The 17,349-nt window shown below is 32.2% G+C and overlaps 2 protein-coding genes across 3 annotated transcripts; one reads left to right on the forward strand and one right to left on the reverse strand.

Annotated features, from left to right (window-relative positions):
- The first annotated feature begins 2,571 nt into the window (after positions 1 to 2,571).
- On the forward strand, positions 2,572 to 13,037 carry LOC115445412 (DNA repair endonuclease XPF). 2 transcript variants are annotated; one of them, XM_030171672.2, is made up of 16 exons: positions 2,572 to 2,687; positions 2,906 to 3,064; positions 3,589 to 3,741; positions 4,014 to 4,194; positions 4,400 to 4,512; positions 4,617 to 4,782; positions 5,054 to 5,190; positions 5,797 to 5,951; positions 6,349 to 6,809; positions 7,932 to 8,243; positions 8,390 to 8,486; positions 8,776 to 8,891; positions 9,364 to 9,537; positions 9,910 to 10,050; positions 10,534 to 10,728; positions 12,800 to 13,037. In XM_030171672.2, the coding sequence occupies exons 2-16, from the start codon at positions 2,928 to 2,930 to the stop codon at positions 12,947 to 12,949; spliced, it is 2,688 nt and encodes an 895-aa protein (XP_030027532.1). In that variant the 5' UTR covers positions 2,572 to 2,687; positions 2,906 to 2,927; the 3' UTR covers positions 12,950 to 13,037. The 2 variants fall into 2 exon arrangements, with proteins under 2 accessions (XP_030027532.1, XP_037298166.1); XM_037442269.1 differs by having other exon boundaries at positions 2,646 to 3,064; positions 3,971 to 4,194.
- On the reverse strand, positions 12,961 to 16,923 carry LOC115445414 (protein-L-isoaspartate(D-aspartate) O-methyltransferase). Its single transcript, XM_030171673.2, has 7 exons — positions 16,614 to 16,923; positions 15,704 to 15,840; positions 15,245 to 15,470; positions 15,092 to 15,177; positions 14,710 to 14,787; positions 13,930 to 14,017; positions 12,961 to 13,135 (listed from the first exon to the last, which is right to left on the reverse strand). The coding sequence occupies exons 1-7, from the start codon at positions 16,666 to 16,668 to the stop codon at positions 13,122 to 13,124; spliced, it is 684 nt and encodes a 227-aa protein (XP_030027533.1). The 5' UTR covers positions 16,669 to 16,923; the 3' UTR covers positions 12,961 to 13,121.
- Positions 16,924 to 17,349: the final 426 nt, after the last annotated feature.

The raw sequence follows: 17,349 nt of genomic DNA on the forward strand, positions 1-17,349 counted from the left end.
TACAATCGATTTGTAATAAATGTTAAGTATGTCATAATTATTGTTTTTAGAAGATATAATATAATAACGTTATAACTAACATATATCCCAGTATATCTAGTTAAAAAGAAGAAAAGGGTCTAGATCAATGATAACAGAGTATAGAGTATGACCGATATGATCACGTGACATGCGGCACATTTAATGCATAAAATGACGCCGACTCCGCCCCATACAATAGTGATATGCTAGTACCGAAAATTTTGTATCGACATCGAAGAATTAAAAGAGATACACAAGCCCAAAAAAAGATCAAATACAAAAGGGGTTAGGTTCTACCATAATACAACAAACCATAATATAAACAAACAAATTGAAACTGATTTATAAGTAACAATTGTTAAAGAAAGCAGTACTTGTTGTGACAAACATCCAGTTGTGTTTGATTCATTTTGTATATTTGTATGTTGCACTATTCCTTGCTAAAAAATTAAGTTACATATTAAGATATTTACTTAATACATAATAAATGGAATAAGATAACGTAGCCAGCAATTATTTGGTTGGTATTATTTTACACATAGTTATTATGCTCTTTGATCAAGGAACATAGCTAAGTATGTCTCAGCAAACTAAAATCAATGAGCGTAAAGATGGTGGTTAAGATAATCAATTATAATAATTATTTGCAATAACAACAATATGCTTATGTATCTATTTCCGTGCATGCAAAGGTTGCTTAAAACATTAGACCGCCAAATGTAAAAATATATCTTACATTTCATCTTTATGTTGTTTTTTTTTTATGTTTCATTGATTATGCAATAACAATTCTAATTTTATTCATAGAAATATATTAAAGTAATACTACTATTAGGTTAAGTATAATAATCATTACTATTTTACGTATCGGGAATATTATTGGAAAACAGTTATCTTTTACTCGCGGTATTTTTAACGTGTGGTTTATGCATTTCTTCTCAAAATGTAAAGAACGAATATATGTATTTGGTGTAGGATTCCAATCACGTCGCCCAATATTCCCAATCCATTATGCCCTGGTTTTTAATTTTTTTGGTAATCTAAAAAAGTAATCTAATTTCACTTAGTTTGTCGTTCTGGATAATACAATATTGATGGGTGCTCTAACACTCTTTCAAAGATAAAAACCGTAACTGATAAACGGACGTCTGTTAAAATATCGATATCAATAATTTCTAAACAAATCCACCCATCCCTAAGCTCGTGTGTAAACAAACATAATGATTTTAATGTGTATAAATCACTGCTAAAAGGGTCCAAAGCTTAACAAACCAGATCCACATATCATTTTAATTGATAAAAACAAATCCAAAAAGTAAATATACAAATTAACGTTTGAAAAGATATTTCGGGGTTTTTCTTGCGTGAATTCGATTTGCATCCTTTCACACAGCACTGAGTCATTTTCGAAACTTAACAAATACACTAATTAACACACTGAACAATTGAGAATATGATTATATTACTTTAAATTCAATATTTATGAAGAATTTTTTACATCGTTTGACACTACATGTACTTGGTGACTGGGCTGCAATAAATGGCGTCTTCTGCCGCAAGACGGTCCCAGCGTGTTGATGTAAACGAAATAGTGCCATATTCGAAGAAAGCAATTATTATTGTCTTTTTTGTTGCGTTCCAAATAAGCTTTGAGTAAAAGAAATAGAAATATATTTACAATTCTGCGTCGATTTCCCTAACATAAATATAACTTATATATACATATATATATATATATATATATATATATATATATATATATATATATATATATATATATATATATATACATATATATATATATAAGTTATATTTATGTTAGGGAAATCGACTATATATTCATATAGCTAACTTTTGAGGCCTGTCCTCTTTATATTTAGTCATTGGTGTAGATGTTCTTAAAATAGACTAAGTAATACTTATACTACGTAAGAAGAAACATTAATAATATTTTAAATTATGATTTTATTTGATGATTGAATGCTAATTCATCATCATCATCAGCCCGTTGCAGTCCACTGCTGGACATAGGCCTTACCCAAGGTATGCCACAGAACCTCGTCTGCTGCTTTATGCATCCAGTCTTTGCCGGCCCTCTTGTGTAAGTCATCCCGCCATCTGGCCAGAGGTCGTCCCACGCTACGTTTGCCAAGACGCGGTCTCCACTCCAGAACACGTTTACTCCAGCGGTTACCAGTTCTGCGACATATGTGGCCAGCCCATTGCCATTTGAATGCTAATTAAGCTTCTTAGTCAACATAAGTACCCGAAGCTATTTTAGATTCGTGTCTTTAATCCAAATTATAAATAAAACCATAATTTATACTTATTTAAGATTTGTGGATAGCAATTTTTATCGACATCATATTGTCGATCGAATAAGGAAGAGCAGAGACCAATAAACTAGAAGGAAGAGCCCTAGGGAGGAGCATATATATAGTAAGTTGGCAGCCTTGCGTCATCTTTATGCGTAAAGTTGGTATAAAATTTTACCTAAACTAACCTCATATATGTGTGAAGAAGCTCAAAATACATATACATAGTACAAAGTGCCGCCTCTTCGTAGGTAGTATATTATTTACTCTATGGTTTACTTTTCTTATAAAATCCAAAGAGAATACAAATACTACGTAAGAATAAAATCTACGGTGTCAGCAAAATCGTAGGTGGGAAAACTGGTTAAAATTCAAATGCAAAAACTTACCTTTCCGTAATCCATAATATTATAATCTCGTGAAAATATTATTGTTTTGTTATTATAATGCTCTTTGCTTTGGCCCAAAACTGAAAATCTTTATAATATTTAGAAATAATACTTAAGTTTTATTTTCCTTCTTTTTATTTATTTATGAATAATCCAAATAATAATTCAATTCGTGAACAGTGTGTTGTAATTATTTAAATCAATGGAAGCTGAACTTGAACAAATTCAAAATGTCGTTGAAAATGCTACAGCTATTGAAAACAAATATCCAATGTTGGCGTATGAGAAGCAGATATTTGTAGATTCGTTTGAGAAAGATGCATTAGTTATAATGGCCAAGTAAGTTATTGTGTTCTTACTTTATATGATTTTCACAATGATTTGCAACTATGTTTAGGTCCCCCTGAGGCCATTCTTATGCGCTCGCTGTCTACACCGAATGCACGTACACGCACGGAGGGACACTTGTCGTGGCCCTAGACACACAGTTAAGTGTGTATACTTCATGTTTGCCAATTCACATTGAGGCCTATACAGGCGCGCGAACAGTTCCTAGCCTTCCCCCCTCCTCCCATCCTAAGAGGTCTCCTTGTCCTTCCCCCACAATTCCTTCCCAACTGTCTTCCCCTGCCTTCGCTAAGCCAGGGGATTCCAGTATCCCATTTGTGTGTTTCCCCTAGTATTGACTGCAGGGTGACTGACTGACACAAATAAAAATATATATGTTTAGGTAGCAGTAACAAACATTGGCTAGATATTTCTACACCATTGCGTTCTGATATGCTATATTGCAAACATACATAAGTTAAATATAAGTACTTGTATGTTAGAATCCCAGCTGTTTTATACAATTGTAATTCCAGGGGACTTAATTATAACATCATAGTAGCTAATCTACTGTGGGTATACAATAATCCTTCCAATTTGGTTCTTGTACTGAACAGTAGTGATTACGAAGAAAAATATTTTATGAACTTGTTTAATGTATCAACCTTACCAACTATTGGAGCGGACAGGTAACTAATCTTGTGATATAAATCATTAAATCATTTTTAAATATTTAAAGTTAGTTTGACTATAAAAATATTAGCTTTGTGTAGGTACTCATAATCTTTTAAAATATTATATGGTAACTAATATAAAAATTCCTTTGTATGTCATGCCTACAAATATTACTATCCTGAAAATCATTATATTGTATTAATACTATGAGATTCAATAAACATGTATGAATATTTTTTACAGTATCCACCCATTTAATAATTTGCACTGCTCGGATATATTTCAGAGAAAAGGCATATTTGGAAGGTGGTATCCAATTAGTATCTACTCGTATTTTGGTAGTGGATCTGCTGAAAAATAGAGTTCCTGTGTCCCACATAACAGGGATTATAGTGCTACGAGCACATACTGTTCTAGAATCATGTCAAGAGGCCTTTGCTTTGAGATTGTATAGACAAAACAACAAGGTAATAAAAACAGGTACTATTTTTAATAATTGTTTTTATTATGAGGTATTGTCGCATAGATTTATATTTATTCCCATAATAATAAATATAGATAACTATAAAATTTATTAATTTGAAACTTTTCCCAAAAAATATACTTCCAACCTATTTGTTATATTATAGCAGTCAAAACTTATTGAGTATTAAGTACAAAATCTTGTTTCAGACCGGGTTCATCAAAGCATTTTCAAATTCACCTATATCCTTTACCTTTGGTTACCATCAAGTTGAAAAGGTTATGAGAGCATTATTTGTAACTGAATTGTTTTTATGGCCAAGGTAATATTCTTTTAATCTCAAATAGTATATAGTTTAGTATCCCCCAATTTAGGGATCAACTACTTGTAAAATTTCTGATTAATATCATGAATATTATTTTTCAGATTCCATGGTACTATTATAAAAAATCTCAAAGGAAAACAGGCACAAGTGGTGGAGTTGAATGTGCCGTTGTCAACAAACATGAGCCACATACAGAGCTGCCTCTTAGACATTATGAACTATACTGTCAAACAGTTGAAAAGCATCAACAGGACATTGGACATGCAGGTATTCTCACTTAAATTCCTCCATTAGTGGAAGGTACTTTAAACTGTGAAAGCTTTGGTATCCTAGAATTATATTCTAAAATGTATGCCTGGTATAGCTTACCTATGCTACTTACATTTGATATTATTAAGGACTTTATTAAATGGAATATTAGAAAGTCTACTTTTGCGATTTATATCAATTTAAGATCGAAACGAAAATTTGTTTACTAATGCCTAAACTATACCATATGTATGTGTATATATATTTATAGAAGTGTGTTATTTTTTAGGAAATAACAACTGAAAATTGTTTAACAAAGAAATTTCACAAGATACTACAATCACAGCTGGATTGTGTATGGCATCAGCTAAGTACAAGAACAAAAGAATACATACAAGATCTAAAAGTGCTTAGAAGTATGATAATGTAAGTATATCTCCTCTTATGTAATACCAGCTTTGACTCCTTATATAAAACAATTAAAATACTTTATTTATCACGTAAGCAAACAAAGTTGCACTTATAACACGTCAAAATAATGTATAGGAATAATATTATTATTTCTAAATAACAATTAAAATGACATAATTATACACATTTTAAATTAGGGATATAATTTATAAGGAATAACAAGGACCAAACCAAAGTAGCCAGCTCGGGCTTAAAGATTTTTCGGGATAAAAGACTCGTTATATATTTTACCGGGATAGAAATAGGTTATGTGCTTCCCAGGGTCTCAAACTATCTCCATAACAAAATTCATTGGAATCCATTGGGTAGTTTTTGAGAGCGTTCAGCAGCCAGACTGTAGCATGCTCTGGAGGCTCTGTAGATAATATATTTTTAGCATTTTTTAAAACGAACAATTGCGTCATCCATTATTGTTACGTAAATTTAATCGTTTACACAGCGCACGCAACGGAAGCCCTTAAACGGAATATATTTCCCCTGTTTTTGCAACATTTGTCATTGATCTCTGGTCCTATTGATCATAGCGTAAACCAGTGATGATTTTATATTAACTCATTTCAGAAACCTGATTCATGACGATGCTGTATCATTTTATGCTTTGGTCAGTAAATATAGAACTCCAGAATATGCAAAAGTTAATTCTGGATGGATTCTGCTCGAGTCAGCGGAACAATTATTTCGTCTTACTAGGGGGAGAGTGTTTAATCAGAAAAATGGTAATTTTGACTTATGTTTATTCAAGGATTTTTTTTTTCTACTTCATAAAAGGCAAATATTACGTGTCTTTTAGTTGAATTATTTACCAACAATACACTGTTGCAACATATTTTTTTTTTTCAAATAATAATATTTTTGTGATTTTTTTTTGCGGATATGCTATCTTCTCTACCATCTATTAATTACCTACTACCTACTATTAATTATCCCCGTGACCATGAAGACTGCAAAGTCTTCGAAACGTCGGGAGAAAATATTAAATAATAATATAAGAAACCGCGATAAAATCCGTAAAATAGTTTTATTTCAATTACCTACTCGTTATATTCTGCAAATGACTTATTTACTTAACAACAACTTATTGACGATGTAAATAATAGCATATTTTCAATGTAGAATTCGATCCGGAACCATCGCCCAAGTGGAAATGTCTCAGTGATTTACTAGTGCAGGAAATTCCAGAAGAAGTAAAAAAGAAAAAGGATGGCAATATAAGTACCACAAACATTCTAATTCTTTGTCAAGATAATCGAACGTGCAGTCAATTAAATCACTATCTTACTATGGGCGCAAGTAAATATCTGTTCTATACCGCTCTAAGAAGAGACATAATTATAAAGAATTTGGCATCAAAATATAAAGACTTACAAGACACTATACCAAGTGGGGAGGTTAAAAAAGAAAGAAATGTGCAAACTTCGGTTAAAACTGAGAGCAATGAGTTGGAAGACAATGAGGATGAATTAAATATGGACGATATTAATAAACCAAATTACGTGTTGACACTCACTCAAGTAGCAACACAAGGTGATGTTAAAAAGGAACTGGATGACAGCTTATTTGAGCCTATTACCCAGGTTATATTACTATTACTTTAATACATTTACTACATACAAGCCCAAGACGATTGTGACTATTTGTTCATAGCATGATTTTGGATACTTAATGTATTTTTTTTTATAGGAGTAATAGCCGCGTTTAGTCTAACAGTCCCATAAGATGATATAAATCTGGCTATTCGTCGTAAAGCGAAATCTTGGAACTCATACACTCCACAAGACCGCAGTTCCGTACTCGTCGCGTTCCCCGTCCCCCCTACCCTTCTAATAATTCCGGTCCGCGTGCCGACGAATACGATAATAATGGTTAAGTTGTTAGTTCGTAATGACTAAGCACATCCATAATAATCGATGATGACATATCCTTTCCCAGTCACCGTCCTGAGCCGAGGTCCGTACCTCCTTAGTAAGTTGCCTTCAGCATGGTCGCTTAATTTTCAAGTGCTAGCACCTAAAGTGCTCACCCGAAAGTCTGGTGTGTTCGTATTGGCCGACTCTTGCCAGGCTGACAATGGTTTAGTCAAGTTAAAAAAAAGAAGTATTTTGAATAATTTCATCACCCTGTCAACACCCCCGTCGCTTACCGTGTGTTTACATTACTATGTCAGAAAATTCCACAAAAATGCCATAATAATTATATAAATAATTGTCTAACGAACGATGCTTGAATAAAAACCTAATAATGGATTTTTATATCTTGACCAGGAAAATAAAAAACATATTATGCTTTTTCGTTATAAAGTTAAAATTGTCGGTATAATTGTGGAATTCGAGGTAATCGGGAAATAATATTCAGAGTTTGTTTATTTGAAATGCGTTTATTGACAAACTGACATTTTCTAAAAACAAAACATTATCTAATGGAAAACCTACCAGCCAGTACTACTACAAGAACAAGTTAGTTACATATTTTACCGCAACATGGAAAGGTTCTTTACTTTCCAGCTCAGGTTTGATGATAAATATATTTTTTATACAGCCACAACAGAAGCTTAATAAATAATTTCAAATCTTTTATACTTTTCTGTCCTTATAAACAATCATGTTTTCTTCACGACAATAAATAAGTTATGAACTTGTTTAATTACTTTTGTGCCTGACATATTTTTATAATATTAAAACAGTTCTCTCTTCTTATAGTTAGATAATCTAGATATTACACAAATCGGAGCGGAGAAGCCAGTTATATTTATCCAAACATTCAAGGAAAATGGTGACCAGTATTCTCTTGAACGAACATTGGAAACACTTCGTCCCGCTTACATTATATTATACCATTGCGACGTGGCAGCTGTGAGGCAGATTGAATTGTACGAATGTAGGAAAAAACAAGACGACCCAAGTACGAAAGTGTATTTTTTAATTCATGACAGGACTGTGGAAGAGCAAGCGTATCTAACATCATTGAAGAGAGAAAAGCAAGCATTTGAGATGTTGATACAAACGAAAAGTGTAAGTATATTATTACTGATGTATTTTAACAGAAATTAAATTGCACTTCCCCAGAATTAGGTAACATTATTTCAATATAAAATTTAAAGTGAAAAACAAAATTAAATACAATTACATTAAATTAATACATTGTTCTAATTTTTAAGGTAATGGTAGTACCTTCATATCAAGATGGCAAAACAGATGAATACTTTAACCTTAATGTAGAAGATGACATTGATCCCGTAAATACAAGGAAAGCAGGTGAATGACTTATAATCATACACCCGGATCGAGACAAGTCACAATCGCTCTAAAGCGTCACCAATTCTTAATAATGGCAAAAAAATTAAATGAACAATAATGATTAAAATTAGTGAGTTTTGCCGAAAAATGCGTGTGTCTACAAAATATTGTTTTAAAATGAACTTTTTAAATATTTATTCGGCCTTATTCAAAATAGACATAGAGTCATTCTGAGTGATTATCATTTGGCATAAATTGTGTTTTGCTGATATATTGAAATGCTTAAAAGCTTCTATTGTTTTTTCAGGTGGTCAGCAGAGTAAAGAACGTCCATTAGTTGTGGTAGACATGAGAGAGTTTCGTTCCGATCTTCCGTCCTTACTTCATAAAAAAGGAATCAATATAGAACCTGTAACCATAACTGTAAGCAGTACAAATTAATAAATGGTATATCGCGGCATAAACAATTTGTTAATCTAATCTTCTTAAGCTGTTGTTAAAGACTTTACTTTAGTTAACTATATTTTTTCCATGAATAGAAAAAATCTATATTTACGTCCGAAATCAATATAAATCAAAACACGCCTAAAAGTGTTCACTAAATGGTCGGTGCATTTGAATAAACAGAATTGAATCGAAACCTATAATTATCAGAATTGAATCGAAACCTATAATTCTTTTTGAACAATCGATCCAAACATAACAATTTTAGTTTATTGAAATCAGTCGTGATTTCCTATAAATACTGTTTGGACGAAGAAATATCGAATGCACGGATCAATTGGAACACAAAATACCTAAAATAGATATGACAATTGTGATCCAAGACATGTTACTAATTTCAGATCGATCGTGTTACGGTACAATACTATACCTAGGGTTACTTACCTTCCAGATAGGCGATTACATTCTAACGCCAGACATATGCGTAGAGAGGAAGTCTATATCTGACTTAATAGGGTCGTTGAATTCAGGGCGTCTTTACACGCAGTGCACGCAGATGTGCAGGAACTACAGCCGACCAATACTGCTCATCGAGTTTGATCAGAATAAACCGTTCAATTTGCAGGTACATATTAACGTGGATTTCTAAGGTGTAATTTTGTATGTATCAATTCATCGGTTTTGGACAGTAATATTTTATTCGTATACAACTGTTATTACATTAAATGTTTCGATTAATATGATAAAATGTTTGTATTAATGTAACTGCATAGCCTTAAAAGTGATATCTAGGACTACAATATTTATTACCAACTCGTTTAATGTGGTCAGTATACTCCCAAGAGTCCGGGTACGCGAATTGAAGATGTCGAACCCATTTTACAATTCAATAATGAAAACAGATACAAATTAGCATAAAACAAAATTATTTAAATCTAATTTTAAGAGTTTATAGAATGTCAAATATATTATTATAAATACCATTTCCTTTTTATAGGGTCATTTTGTGGTATCATCTGATATATCCGGGGCTGACATACAACAGAAATTGCAACTGCTGACTATCCATTTCCCAAGGCTCAAACTAGTCTGGTCACCCAGCCCCTACGCTACTGCCGAACTTTTTTACGAATTGAAGGTAATTTTACTGGCATAATTTTATTAGCATTTTTATAATTAAGTATATAAAAAATGGGCCTGCATTGACTCACATGACAGGTTAATTAACTATATGTTTTAATTTTTTTGATACGAACACGGCAAGGGTCACTTTGCATCTGATGGTAAGTGGAGTGGTCCAGAGACTGTCGACTGACAAGGGGTGATGACCCCTCGGCAACCGATAAATTATGGCGGCCTGCTGGAACCGGATATAACCACACAGGCTCATTCTGGAACGCGACACACGTGGGCAACTATGGCGGGGCTATTTACTATAATAATAACTGGGCAATTCAGTATTTATTAAATGTTGCATTGTATATTTATATTGGCATAAATAATTCAAAACTTTGCCAATAGTAATAAGATTGTTCTTTTGATACAGAAAAGTATATTTATTTCAAAGATTAAGTACTGGATATATTATAGCAACATATTTTTAATATATTTATGATAATAGCAAGGCAGAAAAAACCCCGATGTTGCGGAAGCGCTCGCTCTGAGCGGCGAAAATACGGCAGACGACATGCATTACGAGAGATACAACATACAAGTACACGACTTCGTACAGAAACTACCCGGTGTCACCTTCAAGAATATTACCAGGATCATGAACAGAGGCGTATCGTTAGACCAACTTGTTACGCTTACTAAGGTAAATAAATATTTGAGTTTCGAAATAAAATTTGTACATTTAGTGGAGCGCCTGGGGGTTTTCACCTCGGATTAGAGTTATAGTGAATGAATTAATACGATCGATGTGGGATATTGTTTTTTAAACTATAAATTGCAATGTTTACCCAATTTTTTTTTTTGCACTCCATTTTTTCAATGTTTAAACAAATTATTATGAAAAAATAATGTTTGACCGTATATTTTCACTTTAAACAGTATTTTTTTTTATTTATATGTTAAATCTTACCTGAGTAGACATATAGAAACATTTTTCAAAGATATCTGTGTATAAAAATAGCAGTAGGGATCTCGAACAGGTAGAAAAATGTGGAGGGGAGAGCGGAGCGACAGCTGCTATGTACAATGGAATTTCTCGGTCAGTTTAATTATAAATGAAACGTACTCTATTGTGTACATTTAAAAAAATAAGGTAATTAATTACGACTAATGAAAAGAAAAAAAAATATTAGTACAAAATCTGTTTATTTAAATATATTATATTGTTGTCTACATCAAATATTTTCTTCTACTTCATCTATCTGTATAATAGGTGAAGTATTGGAACAACTATTTCCGCTGCACTGTAAATATGCTACACTGCAGTATAAACCACTTTTTCTGCATCCACACGCAGCTCCACATCCCTTTTTGCAATTACAGAATAACATTTGCAATAAATTATCCGGAGCAAGTAATTGATTCATTGTTATTAAAATGAAAATATCTTCTGTTGAACTTTGCCTCGGGATGATTTTAGAAAATATATTTCACGATCTTTATCTACCAATGCCGTTAATATCACTAAGACATCGATATCTTCTGACTTTACACGACCCAGTAAAAGTATTTAAAAATATCAATGAAGACCCCAATAATATATTGCAAGCAGGTGTAGCATGTATTTTGAGTTTATATGGCGCTCCGTCTAAAACTCATGATTTATATACATTAAGGTTCAATTCTTTCATAAAAGCAACAGCCAAAAATACGAGTGTTCTTTTGTCATCACTGCCTCCAACAACTGATGCAGCGTTTGAGCACCTTAAAAGAGTGTTCCTACAAATTCATATATGGCTAGGAAATGACGTAGTTATTGAAAATTGGGGATGGAAGTATTCCAATAACATGTACATCCCAATAACAATGAATCAATTACTTGCTCCGGATAATTTATTGCAAATGTTATTTTGTAATTGCAAAAAGGGATGTGGAGCTGCGTGTGGATGCAGAAAAAGTGGTTTATACTGCAGTGTAGCATGTTTACAGTGCAGTGGAAATAATTGTTCCAATACTTCACCTATTATACAGATAGATGAAGTAGAAGAAAATATTTGATGTAGACAACAATGTAATATATTTAAATAAACAGATTTTGTACTAATATTTTTTTTCTTTTCATTAGTCGTAATTAATTACCTTATTTTTTTAAATGTACACAATAGAGTACCTTTCGTTTATAATTAAACTGACCGAGAAATTCCATTGTACATAGCAGCTGTCGCTCCGCTCTCCCCTCCACGTTTTTCTACCTGTTCGAGATCCCTACTGCTATTTTTATACACAGGTATCTTTGAAAAATGTTCCTATATGTCTACTCAGGTAAGATTTAACATATAAATAAAAAAAAATCTGTTTAAAGTGAAAATATATGGTCAAACATTATTTTTTTATAATAATTTGTTTAAACATTAAAAAAATGGAGTGCACAAAAAAAAATTGGGTAAACATTGCAATTTATAGTTTAAAAAACAATATCCCACATCGATCATATTAATTCATTCACTATAACTGTAATCCGAGGTTTTACAGTTTTGAATGCTCTAGGCACTCCACTAATTGTAAACTTCAGTAGCTGAAATATTTATAGTCCCCATATTATATTATTTTCTTTTGTCTGTAATATTAACGGGACTAATGTTTAAATTATAAACTACATCGAAATCCATTCAGCCGCGTTGCGTAAAACAATCAATAGGCTATTGTTGCTATGATGAAGAATTAATGGTACACTCAATTCTATAACTTTTTAATTAAATTGTTTATTACCATAGGAACAACTTTCTGCAATAGTAGAAAATAAAAATGAAGCCGAAAGTTTATATTCGATACTTCACCTGAAAGCAGAACCTACTGACGTCAACAAGAACAAAACATTCGGCAAGAAAAAGTTTCCTGGAAGGTTTACAAAGGGAAAGAAATAATGAGATTTGTGTACTTTAATAAGCATAATTTATTACATCAAGATCAAGATGAAACAAAACAATAAATAAATGGTTTTTACAATAAAAATATTTTTTTTTATTCAGATAAATATGTCATATATGTTATTATGGTACAAGTCGATATAAAGAAACATTTGTGATTTAATAGGAATTAGCGCCAAGGACCTAAAACAAAAATTATGTTTAATTCTGTGTGCATGCGGTCTCGAAATATTAAAGAATATAATAAATGTAGTCGAGGCTCTGTATAGTTACAAATTAATTAAGATCCAAATCATACTCTAGTAAAATATATTATAAAAAAGCCTTAATTTAACATTATAAATATAATATTTAAGTCGCGGACAAACATATTTAATGACTTGAACATTGTTTCAAATTTAAACAAGAATGGTATTTACAATTTTTTGGAAGGGAAATTTTAGAAAGTTATATTTATTTATTAGTAATAATTAAAGAGATGCCATGCAATGCTTTTATTAATTCAAGTATGTAAGTATAGGTACTACAACTCGTAATATTATTATGTTATTTGCCAATTATTTTATTGTTATCAATAGATAACAAAATATGATGGTAAGCTTGACTTATGAAAATACAAAAACATCTATGTAAAGCAACTATTTCCAGTTTTGTACAAGTAACTTTTTTTACTTGCGATAATTATCAGATATAGCTAAACATACAGATAAATACACTGATCTAAAAACAAAAACATTTCGTTTCGTAAACAACGGACTTAGATATGAATTAGTAATGAGCATAGTTGAGAATGGTTTTATAGCTAAAATTAAGAAAATTTCATTCAATGCTTGATCAGCTCCCGGTACACTTAGTTACAGAAGCAGAGCTTGTTATCGGAAAGACTTGAAACAATTACTAGTCTTATAACAAACATCAAGATCACAAAGTTTGACATGTACACAATTAGAGTACAATACAGGATTGTAGTCACTCACGGTACTGGTGATCCCTATCAGTTAGTGGTACATAGAGAACGCCCATGAGTTTCTTAACATTTGTCGTACCGTCGGCTGCTTTGTCGACCTGCAAATACATTTACATTTTGACTTCACACCTTTACAAATATATATGTAAACTTTACCCAAACATTAAACAATGACCCCGATTATAGTGGGATAAAAATATCTAGAAAAAGATATAAATCTGCACATACATATTTCACCATTTAATTCACAGCAATAAAAGTTTGTATGAAAAAAAAAAAAATCAGCCCTGCATTATATACTGTCCCACTGCTGGGCACGGGCCTCCACTATGAGAGTGATTAGGCCTTAGTCCACCACGCTGGCCCAGTGCGGATTGGTAGACTTCACGCACCCTTAAAATTCCTATAGAGAATTTCTCGAGTATGCAGGTTTCCTCACGATGTTTTCCTTCACCGTTAAAGTAAGTGATAATTCACAAAGAATACACACGTAACTTTAGAAAAATTACAGGTATGTGCCCGTGGGATTTGAACCTGCAGACATTTGTCTCGACAGACCATTCCATACCGAACTAGGCTATCGCCGCATAGGATTTTCTATATTATGTGAAATCTAGAACATTTATTTCTGTTCAATGCTTAGGGATACTGCTATATAGATATCCCTGCAATTTATATTCACTTAATAATCAGTTTACAATAACATTGAAATCATTATTCAGTCTTGTTTCTAATATAGGTAAGCAAAAGTGGTCTAATATAAAGTATATAACGTCATGGAAGGCACTACCTGAACAAGGTGCTGCTCTCCACCCTCTGGGCCTACAGGTACAATAAGACGTCCTCCAGGCTTGAGCTGTTCCACAAGCTGAAAAACATGTATTAGAAATCTATAGGGTATCCAATTCATTTTTTTCTGGTTTAAATCTCATAACTATCTAAATATTATAAGGAAAATATACAGATATTGAGCTATTGGTACAATATTTGCATATTTTTGGTTTTGGAAAAGGTGCTATCTGTCACTGACTAATTACAACTGATTAGCTTTCAAATCAAGAAACTTTCAGCAGCCATATGTTATGATTGTGTGTCAACTAGGTGCTGCTATAGTAAACTTGTTCATAAAGGCTCCTATGAAATGTCCATTATTTAATATATTTATAACTCACAGCCTGTGGTAAAGTTGGTGCAGCAGCACCAACATGAATCGCATTGTAGGGTGCCTCAGATGGATATCCCAGACGGCCATCGCCAGCTAAAATAATAATAATTAATGGTACATACAGGAAATAATTACAGTATTTCAAAATAACTACACTGACCAATAAGTTTGATTCTCCCTGAAGACAATAGTTGAGGGTTGTCATTCTTTAGGTTTTTAGTGGCCAATGTGACCAGCTCTGGTATGTGCTCAATGCCCACCACTCGACCAGTCTCACCAAGCATGATAGCCATGCATGCCGTCAAGTAGCCAGAGCCAGAGCCAACATCTAAAGCTTTCTCTCCAGGAACCAGCTGGTTTTTCAACCTTTCCAGTGCGTGAGCGTGCTGAAAGTTTAGTTGCAAAAAATAATTCAGTTCAGGTATTTTGGTTTGTAGTATAATATGTATTTATAACATTATTATAAACTGGTTACTTAAGGTCCTTTGCACACTGCAGCATACTTATAATAGTATAATATTATACTAATACCATGAAGTGGGTTTGATATGAAAAAAAATCTCAAAATAAATAAGTGTTATAAAAAAACTCAATTATTGTAAGTAAGCCTCTTACTAACCATATGTGGTGCACTGATTGTGGCTGAAAACCCAATGGACTGTGGAGAATCTTGGTATGGTGAGTGTGGGCAGTAATTTTTCCTGTCCACTGCATTCATAGCATTTGCAACCACATCTGACTTTATTATACCATTTGCTGGAGAGATAATTATTCATGTTAAAAAGCTTAATATTATTTACCTACATTTGGTACAAAAGTATGTAAAGGGACGTGACTGGACTACTTATTTGACCTTAAAACATAATATTAAGAACATTTGTTTAAAGAATTTTGCAAAACACTTGATCTATCAATTTGAATGTGAAAACATAGAGTATATATTTTGTCAGTATAATTTTATTCAAATGTTTTTATATTAGACTACAACAATATCGCCATAGCCAAAATATTTATAATGGGATCCATCCACAAACATAATATGATTTCAGTAGGATTTGGAGTCACTGTTTTTCTACACTAGATATTCTTAAATAAACTATTACAAGCATTGGCGCATTTCTAGGTTTGCTTTGAGATTACCAATGTGATTATTTTTTGACATCTGTTTTCAACACCAATTAGTTTTTTTTTTTAATAAGAACTGAATTTTTTTCAAAAACATTATTTTTATTTAAAAAATTGCTAATTTAAATGCTACGAAAAATCATACAGGTCTTTTTGCCTTAAGGCCTGTATGATTTTATTATTAATTTCATATGATTTTATTATTCATTTCAATTAAGAAATAATAGCAGTACAATTTCGTGATTACGAAACCTTATGAGAGTTATTATGCATCAGTTTTACAGTAAGACCTAAATAGTGAATCTTTTAATTTAATAATATGATTCATTGGTGATTTGATACAAATACAATAGAATTTTCTCTAGAGGTCAAGGTTTTATCATAATGATTACAAATGTACTTACTTCGTAAGTTTCTGACCAAGTCGGCATTATTTACGCCGTGACTTCTCCACGCCATTATAGATATGATTATAGCCGCTGCAGATAAAGAAAAATTACGCCATGAGAACTCAATTTTTGTGTATAAATTAAGATCACACTGGTAGAATTTATCCTATTTTTCTCTTTTTAGTTACGTTTTCAAAATTGCAATAAGCAACAAATGCTACAAAATGCTTTATGTTATCTGTCAAATTTCAAATGTAAATATAGTCGTCGAGTCGAATATAGTGTTGCTAGCGATAGTCTAATATCGATAGATAACCGATTGTTAATTGATAGTCAAGGTCAATGGATGATATTGTCACGTTACAATACTGTCGATACAATCGATAGCATCGATAGCCTTCTTTGTGCAATACTATTGATAACAGCGATAATATCGTTATTATTGATAGTAATGAATTCAATAGTATCGACGTTTTTAGTAAAAACTAATGGTTTTTGCAGTACTATCAATCATCGACACTATTGTATATATTATAATTAATAATCTTGATATACTCGCGGTTATCAATTACACAAAGTATTGCACATAGTGAGCTATCGACACAATCGATATCTTAAATAGTCTTCGAAGTCAACTATCGATAATCAAACTAGCGATGGTTCGCAACACTAGTGGGATACGGTGTTGCAAGATGTTTGTTTTATAATAACCCTAAACTTTGCGAATATTACATTTGTTATAATTTGGGCC

The sequence above is a fragment of the Manduca sexta genome, chromosome 24 (assembly GCF_014839805.1).
Source record: "Manduca sexta isolate Smith_Timp_Sample1 chromosome 24, JHU_Msex_v1.0, whole genome shotgun sequence".
NCBI classification, from domain to species: Eukaryota; Metazoa; Arthropoda; class Insecta; order Lepidoptera; family Sphingidae; genus Manduca; species Manduca sexta.

What these genes read in the sequence shown, in the direction of transcription:
- LOC115445412 (XM_030171672.2), top strand. Translation starts at nt 2,928, where the DNA reads ATGGAAGCTGAACTTGAACAAATTCAAAATGTCGTTGAAAATGCTACA. An exon ending in GCATTAGTTATAATGGCCAA is followed by an intron (nt 3,065 to 3,588) that starts GTAAGTTATTGT and finishes TTGTAATTCCAG; the next exon opens with GGGACTTAATTATAACATCA. An exon ending in ATAAACCGTTCAATTTGCAG is followed by an intron (nt 9,538 to 9,909) that starts GTACATATTAAC and finishes TCCTTTTTATAG; the next exon opens with GGTCATTTTGTGGTATCATC.
- LOC115445414 (XM_030171673.2), bottom strand. Translation starts at nt 16,668, where the DNA reads ATGGCGTGGAGAAGTCACGGCGTAAATAATGCCGACTTGGTCAGAAAC. An exon ending in CTTGGTCAGAAACTTACGAA is followed by an intron (nt 15,841 to 16,613) that starts GTAAGTACATTT and finishes TTATCTCTCCAG; the next exon opens with CAAATGGTATAATAAAGTCA. An exon ending in AGGGAGAATCAAACTTATTG is followed by an intron (nt 15,178 to 15,244) that starts GTCAGTGTAGTT and finishes TTATTATTTTAG; the next exon opens with CTGGCGATGGCCGTCTGGGA.